The sequence below is a fragment of the Pygoscelis adeliae genome, unplaced genomic scaffold (assembly GCF_000699105.1).
Source record: "Pygoscelis adeliae isolate BGI_AS28 unplaced genomic scaffold, ASM69910v1 Scaffold117, whole genome shotgun sequence".
Classification (NCBI taxonomy): domain Eukaryota; kingdom Metazoa; phylum Chordata; class Aves; order Sphenisciformes; family Spheniscidae; genus Pygoscelis; species Pygoscelis adeliae.
Window position 1 is genome coordinate 3148776 of NW_008825270.1, and position 8614 is coordinate 3157389.

General features: G+C 43.7%; 1 protein-coding gene across 1 annotated transcript in view; it reads left to right on the plus strand.

The window, feature by feature from the left end:
- The window catches only part of LOC103921684 (1-aminocyclopropane-1-carboxylate synthase-like protein 1), a 14853-nt gene extending 14308 nt beyond the window's left edge, over positions 1 to 545 (plus strand). The window contains exon 16 of the mRNA XM_009329687.1: positions 1 to 545. This exon is cut by the window's left edge and continues 31 nt beyond it. Within this exon, the coding sequence (XP_009327962.1) occupies positions 1 to 271 (271 nt within the window). The 3' untranslated portion in view covers positions 272 to 545.
- The last annotated feature ends 8069 nt before the right edge of the window (positions 546 to 8614 follow it).

The following is an 8614-nucleotide window of genomic DNA, read 5'->3' on the forward strand; positions in this document are numbered from 1 at the left end:
AGAGCGGGAGCAGGAGATACTGGCTGAGGAGAAGGAGCAGCCTTGTCAGTCAGAACAGGATGGCAAAGCAGACAGCACAGATGAAGTAATTTTTGTGTCCCGCCACCAGGAGCCTACCTGTGCCGGTAGCTCCAACCTTGGTGACCTCATTGGCCTCCTGCAGCAACAGATGCGTTCATCCGACTGGCTACAGAAAAATACAGCCGAGCAGTTTGCACAGGAAAAGCCAGAGATCTACGATGTGTTCAGCAAACTGGTGGGGAAGCAGTAGGGGTCGGTGTGCCTTCAGGGGGCTTCCTGAGCAGTGACTGACCCTGGGCCCCTAACAGCTCAGCAATGACTTCCAGCAAATAATATATTTTCTGTATAGCAAGAAAATCACTTTGTAAAACCCCTCCTCCCCCCCTTGTTTGAGGTCTCTAATTTGTATTATATAGGTGCATTCCTTGGATTGGGGTGAGGGTAGGGAATGGTGGGGGTCTTGTTCGCCTGCTACCCCCTGTCCTGCAGCATCATTGTATTTTGTATTTCATTTCTAATGAATATGCTCTTAACTCTCTTATAAGGTCCTGTGGTGTCATTTTTTATGCTGCTTATTTCATGCTTTCCAGGAAGACAGAGACTTGAGATTGTTAAAATGTGTAAAGTTTCCCTTTTCCTGAATGATGATCAGATGTAACTAACTATTTCGGGGCCAGAAGATGACTGCTTTCTCAAAGAGGTGTTTTTGGGAGATAGAACCCAGTGTGAGCCCTAACTTAGCCTCAGCTAAGGGTAAATAAGCATGTGTACAGGTTCATCTGCATGGGTGAGGCTCTTAGGACCACCATGGTCATGTAGTCTGAGTTCTGTAAAGCTTTTCATTTTGAGTTGGTTTCCAGTCTAACCTGAGATCAGCCAGTATCCAACCCCCTCAGTTGGCAAAATGCCTGTTTTTGTTTCTCTCCTTCTTTTTTGTATTCATAGAAATAAACAGCATCCGTTGGCCTCTTGGCACAGTGTCCACAAAAGAGCTAAGAACGGAGAGGCAATTGAAAGTAGATGTTCCTTCTGCAGCCTCCCTGTTCCTGGAAGTCCTTCCCTTCCGGTTAGCAGTGAGGTATATTGGCAGGGCAATGCAGAGAGTGCTGCTTCTGCCACTGTGCTAGGTGTACCTACTTTAAGCCCACAGGCTTCCAAGGTGGCAGCTTCCACCATTATCAGGGTAATTAAGGCAATTTTTTAGCTATGTTTGTCAATTTGCAGGGTAATGTAATTTGCAGGTAATACTGTTTGACTAAACAGTATTCTTCAGTCTCCTCTCCTTCCTCTCTTTTCTGTTTTAAAAGACTGTTTCCTGTATGATGGTGATAAAGTATTTCAGTTGGAAAACTTCTTTCACAGATACAAAGCTCTTTAATTTCTGGTACTATAAAATTTTAGGTATCTTAAAGGAATTTAAGCTGTTTTTTCTGCATACATATTAATCCAGAGTTCAAGGAAATTACCCATGAAAACTGAATGGAAGTGCGCCTTTCTCCTCCTGTAATTTGTTCTAATAGTAACCATGTTTCATCCTGGTGGCATTACGGAATCTGTTTTATATAATGAGTTAGAGAGGTGAAAGATAAAGTTTAGGCTAAATTCTGTGCTGTCAAAGCAGTTGGAACTTGCTGATCACACAGTGGAGAAGCGTCTTCTACTCTTCTGATCAAACCTCCAATATGAAATTGGAAAGGCAGGAAAAAAATCCTTGGTCCCATGAAATACATGCATCTTGCTTAGATTTCTTCTCTGTAGATCACTTAGGAGAAGGCTGGTATTGAGAGTTAACAGGAAATTCAGATTATTCTTTGGTTCAATCTTCAAGTAAAACAGCTTTCATTTTACAGTTACTTTGTGAGGTAGCATGTCAGTGATTGATGGCTCACAGCGGTACCATTGTGGCTCTGTTGGTTTTGTTCTTGGGCATCGTAGATCTGGGCAGATGGGCATGTCATAATGAGTGGCAAAAACATATGTCTATATCATAAACCAAATTATTAAGGCATAGGTAGCAAATAGTTAATGCGACTGCACTTTGGTGAGGTGACGGTGGCGAATTGCCTGCACAGGGAGAAGGAGAGTCTGACCAGTGGCTGAGGAGAAGATGGTGCTGCATGTGGCAGCTGTTAGAAGTAACCGGTCCCTCTCTCAGATGCCAGTGATGAGGCAAGGTTGCTGAGGTGATTGATGAGTATAAGGGATAGTTATAAGCATCATATTTGCTTATTGGTTTGGCATTTGTCCATGTACAATATTTTTAAGTACATTCTTTGATTGTTATAATTTATTTTCCATTTGCTCTTGGGTGTCCACAAAGAAAGCTATAGCACAAGACAGGTCTCCTTAATGGAATGGGAGGCGAGATGTACAGCCAAAACACAAATGGACTTACTGTTTTGCCCTCGCTTACTTATGTGTCTCAAGGAGGGTCTGAGCAACAAAAATTTAGGGAGACAGCTCTTTGAAATGAAGAACCAGGTAAGACTGTATAGGCATTAGTTGAAGTGGTATTTCAGGAGATTCCTATAACGAAATCAACTCATTAATTACTCCTAATGTTCTTTTCTTTTGGTGTTCTGGTCACTCCTATGGTTGGAGTATGTTAATATACAACAGTAACAATTAATATAATATGTTTTTCACCCATAGATGTTTACTGCTCAGAAAGCGGGTTTATTGTACTGTCTGTGTGTGGAAGCAGCTAGTAAAGCACACCTCTCTGTAGGAAAGAGGGTGTAATACACTTTCAAAATCCCCACAGCTAATATAATATGGCCCACGGTCACTTCCATCTGAGCTTGCTGTAACTCAAAATAACAGGACAGACACACACTTTGTTGCATGGAGTATTTTCCATGTTTTTTCAGGTTTAACACCTGCCTGAGGAGCTCTCCACTGAGGAATGTTAGCTTGGTCACAGAAACTCAAAATGTAACTGGAAATGAGGCTAGAGAGAAGTGTGATGCTCTGAGTCTGCTGTTGGAATAAACAACATTTGTTTTGACTGTACAAACCCCATAAATTTTGAAAATGGCCTTTACTGGTTGAAAAGAATTGGTAAACATTTAGAAAGTCCTCTGTATATGTATACAGAAGTTAAATAGACTCTTATTTTCTGTAAGAATACCCTGACAGAAAAAACACAGGCTCTGCCTGTACAAATTGATTGTTCCTTCTGCTACCTCCATGTTAGATGTTCTCTCTGCTCACTATTTCTCAGCATTATTATTAATGGCCTTTTTTTTTTGTGTGTGGCAAATCTCTACAGGAAAAAAAAAAAAGAGAAATTATTAAGGACTGTCTTCCCCCGCATTTCTTTCTTTTACCAGTTTGTCAAGCAATAGGCAAACAGAGCAGTACCTGAAACGATGAAGCCAGTCAGATATATATTTTTTAAAATTGCTGCATTTCATCTAAAATAAGAAATGCCATCAAGATGAGTATAACACTGTGCCCTCATTGCTTGTGTCCATTGTAATTAAACAAGATGATAAAATCCACTTTGCATACAATTTTTGTGTTCAGGTTATCATTCAATTGAGTGCAGAGAGGATCCTAGATGGTTCCATGATCCTTGCCATGTTCCAGTCTCTCTCTCCCCCCGCCCCCTACTCCAGAGGCATGTTCACCATTTTTAGGTTAGAGGTGGGAATTTCCTGTACAGCAGTGCTCTTGGTCACAGAAACTTCCCTAACATACATTTCAGATCTACTCTTGATGTGTCCATGTTTGTGGGAGGGGAGGATCTGTCAATCTCCAAATTATTAACCTGTGTTACATTGCAGTTAAGAAAACAGCATAAGTGGGGCCCATTCTAGATAAATATTTATGAAGGATCATGCATGCTTAAGGAACGAATCTGTGAAGATGAGTTTTCCCTTACAGAAATGGAATAGATCCCAAGCAAAATATCTGTAAGGGAAAATATTCACTAACAACCTAATAGTTCTCTACCTTAGCTGAAGAAGGGCAGCTGCTCAAATGTACTGTATGATAGTTTTTTTCCTAAATAAATGCTAATACCTTAATTGTTGTCTTTCTCTATTAGAATGCATCCAACAGAGCGTACAGCTGGGCTGACTGCTGTGTGCTCCCCCCGCCCCCATAACCACCCAGTTTCTTCAACCTGCCTTGGGGTCAAATTATCATTTATATTGACAATTTCTCTGCAGTCCTCCTCCAGTTACTTGGTTACAGAATCCCTCTGTTTCTCTCATGCTGCTGGCAGAGCGGTGATTTCATTTCATCAGAGAGATGGTGGCACACAAGGGTTGGATAAAAAACTTTCTCATGGAGGAAGCTACATGAATCACACTTCCCGAAAATTTCTGCATCTAAAATATCAGGCGTGCAACAGGGTAAAGCTGCTTTTGCACTTTTAATTGCATATGCAGCTATTTTTGTAAGATTGGCTGACCTAACAGGGGATTGGTTTTGTTCTTTCTGAAGCAATTCAGACAGCATCATGAAGAACAGGGCAAGGTAACCTACAAGGATATGTGTACAAAAAGATGTGTATTCCATCTGAGAAAATCAGAGTGGCAAGATACACTCATTCTTCATTCCAATTAATGCTTTATTTATTACCGGCTTACATAAAACACTGGCAACTGACCGATGAAAAGATCCTAGATTATCTGCAGCTGACAAATGTACTAAAGAGTCTGAGATGGTTATAAATACTCTACTTTTTGTCCTCAGTTTGCCAGGATTGGTTATTTTTAGCAAATAGCCAGTCGACCTTATCAAAATGAAGAATCAAAAATAGTCTGGAAAAACACTGCAAGGAAAGGCTATTTTTAGCTCTCTGCCTATTCCCTGCTGCTATCCAGCAAGGTCTGATGGCACAGCTCATGCACGAGCGCTTAGTTATTCTAGGCGAGCGCTTGTCATGACCTGTTCTTTCCCTGAATACCTCACTGCAGAAAGCATTCAATTGATTAAAGATTAACGCATCTGCAAACCGTGACAGCTGAAAGCTTTAGGGAGGGGGGAACATACACTGACAGAGCGTTTCTATCTGCATGTTTCTGCCACATTATAGTTTCTTTCAAGGGAACACTTGCCTGACTGAATCTCCTCATGTCTCTCATCCTTCAGTGGGAGCTATAGCAGCAGACCTCCAAAGTATATATACGTTTCTTTCTCCTTTCAATTCAGGAAGGCGGTAGAGGACGTAGGGTTACAGACATCAGGCAGATCACTGTATTGACCAGCGCCATCAGTCACAAACCAGCAGCACTGGAGGTGTACGATGGACTGGCTCAAGAGATAAAACCATGCAATTGGCTGCTAGATACGGTTTATTGATCAGACTAATTATAGGCTCAACTGATACAAATGGGGGTATCATTTGGTTGTAAGACATAAACCAAAAGAGTGAACCAAGGCAATGACCTGGCTGTTACAATATCCTGCTTTCTCTTGTACTAGAAACTCTTTCATTTAGTCCAGTACCTTATATATTGGTAGTAGCCATTAACAAATTTTTCAGGAAAAAAAATTGAGCTATGATTTTTTAGTTATGCTATGTCATAGGTTGAAAATAAGGCGGAAAAGCTGTCCCCAAGCCCTTAGTTTTCCCCTTCATATTTGCCTTTTAAAATTACCTCCTTCTATTATAAAGGTGTTTTCAGAATGTGCTGCTTCCAGCACTGACTGCATAAAGTGCACCTTAATCTCACGTGCAGCTGCTTTACGTGTGTGGAGACACAGTAGCAGAAGGCTCTCTCTGCATTTCTTTCTCTTCTGTATACTGATCATCCCAGCAGAAAATACATGGTGCTGTATGCAACAGCAGGCAAATGTATGGCGTGATGGTAAAGCCCTTAAAAACAAATTCCCAGACGACCCCCAAAGAGTCATATAAGGCAGGACATAAAAGAGCAAAGCAAAGAGAGGTAAAATATCTGACTTCTCTTGTGCATTTATAAAAATTGATAGCTGTTATCCAGATGCTGATGAATATTTTTACAAGCTATAAATGGCAACCTGGAGTCTAAAAATAGACGCTGTGCTGCAGACTTGTCTGGCTTAGCTACACCACTAGAATATAAACAGGCTCCCTGATGTGGTTTCAGAGAAATCTCTATCAAAACAGACTACATCCTCCATTTTTCATTGCTATTTTGAAATAAAAGAGCTGATGCTGCTTGCATTTCTTTAATTCTAGCTTTTAATAAAATTGCACTGCTTTCCAAATTTTCCTACAGGGATGAAACGATCATCAAGCCTCCATGAATATTTCAGCTACAATCGATTCGATGCACTTCCTTCTCCCTGGCAGAGCAGGGAGGCAGAGGAAGCGCCTGTGGGCACTGCATGGGCTGGTGCAGGCTGCGTTCGGTGGCCCCCCGGCCCCCCTGGCCGCACGTGGACCAGCCAGTGTCCCCGTCACGCGACAGGGCTGTGGACCCCCCTCCCTGGCTCAGTCACATCCAGGCACAGCTCACGCTGATGAGTCCCATGGCTGCAGAGATCCAGTGCTCATCCCAGCAGCCCCAGCATATGAATGGTGCCCCTTCTGATTCACAAAATTGGGCACGGTCCATTCACCCCCTAGGAGAGTTCCTGCCTCTGATTTATGAACGGGGCAGCTCGCAGCAATTTCAAGCTGATGGGTTAAAACCAGAAACATTATGTGCTCTAACAAACCCTAGTAACTTGCACTAGGGAGGAGGAAAAAGCCACTACCAGTGCTCAGAAAGGATGCTTTAAGATCTATGAGTCCTTTCTGTTGTTGGCTTTGAACATCATGGACAGGATGAAGAAGGTAGCAGTGAGTCTGAGGAGAATGCTGCATCACCTGCTATGCAACGTGCGTGAGAAGAGGTTGAGAGAAAGAAGAGAAAGCACTGCAGTGACAGCATTTCTCCTTTCTTGTGGGAGTACTGAGCTGTTTCTGTGCATGCATGTGGACGGCTTTGCAGAAAGCGTTTTTCCCAAGGGCAGGCGAAGTGAAAGAGAACTGACCCATTGCTGACAGTCAAGACTGCTTAAGGACACTGTACTCTCTCTCTCTCTCTCTCTCTCTCTCTCTCTCTCTGTGTGTGTGTGTGTGTGTGTGTGTGTGTGTGTGTGTGTAAAAATCAGTTTAGAGGTTTAGAGAAGGGACAGGTACAAACCACCCCATCCTTTCACAAACACACATTATGGGATAGTACACCACCACCTCACCATTGTACATAAGATACAAATATATAAAAATGGGTACAAGAAAAAGTGAAGAAGGGAATAATACATTTCAGGCCAGCAAAAGCTGACACTGTGAGATACACGTGGTAAGAGTCTTTTAAACAACAAAGGATTGCAGGATAGGACCAGAGCTGGCCTGCCCTGTATCCCAGGCAGCAGAGAGCAGGTAGCAGACTGGAGATGCTTCTGGCCCAGAAATCAGGCGACTGAAGGGGCTGCAGCAGGAGAAGTTAGCATGGCAGAACATCGCTGAGCTCTGGTAGCTCCATGGCTGTTGCAATGTTCCCTGGAGACCTGCAGCTTTACAAAACAGAGGACTTGCTCCTCAGAGAGTCCATATCTGTCCTTAGACTGACAGGAAAGCCAGTAAACAGGTGAGAACTGTTTACAGGTGGGAGGTGTAAAGTCATCCTTGTTTCCACCTCAGTGGCAATGAACATGGTCAGGGTCTGCTGGTATCAGCCCAGAGAGCAGAGAAAGGTAAAGAACATCAGTGCCACATGCAGGGACACTACACTGCTACTGCTGAAACAGCTCCACTGCACTACTGCAGTGTGTGTGGTTCAGCTGCAGCATCTTACCAACCTATTTTTTTTTTGCAAAGGGTAAGTTTGCCTACAGACCAAATCAGCTCTCGTTTTTGGGAATGAAACCAGTGTCTGTGATTCCCACACAGCTGGAATTTTGTGCAACAAATTTGTCCTGCTTTGTCTTCTGTCAGGAGAGGGGTTGGTTCAAGTTACTCTTGAGAAGGGTTTGGGAAAGGCGTGGGTTTGGTTTTTTTCTCACTTAAGTAGTCTGATTGAAAAGGTTGGAAAGTGACACATGGCCCAAAAGTCCTTGGTCAAGGAGAAAGCCCAAAATAGTTTTGGAAAGGCGCACAGAACTGAAAGAAAGTGAGCCAGGAATGCAAATGTATGGAAAACCAGGGTGGTGGCAGCTCACTGGTACACATTTTGTGCACCCAGATAAACACTAGCATTGTCCCAGTACCCTTTCTGACTGGAGAAGTGTCCCATCAGCGGGGAGAGGCCTTCCCAAATCCTGCAGCCAGGCGTCAGCCACCGGGGTGCGGCTGTACCTGGCGCAGCGTTGGAAGGAAAGTCACCTACAGTCAAGAAAACTCCCCAGAACGTAAAGCAGGCTTCGGAGGGGAGCCAGGGCAGGGAGCCCGCATGGCGTGGCGTGGCGGGGTTGTACACGGGTGCAGCGGCCACAGCTGTTGAGGCAGGAACATGAGGCAGGGGAGGAGGAGAGGGCACGGCCTTCGCCTGGAAATGTTTGAAAATACCGGCTTTCTTCCCCTAAAAAAGGGCTAAAGTCACAGGTAAATTCAAAAGGGTGTGAAACGCCGGCACCCGCCGGCTGTTGGCAGGGCCTCGGCGGCGGAGCAGCA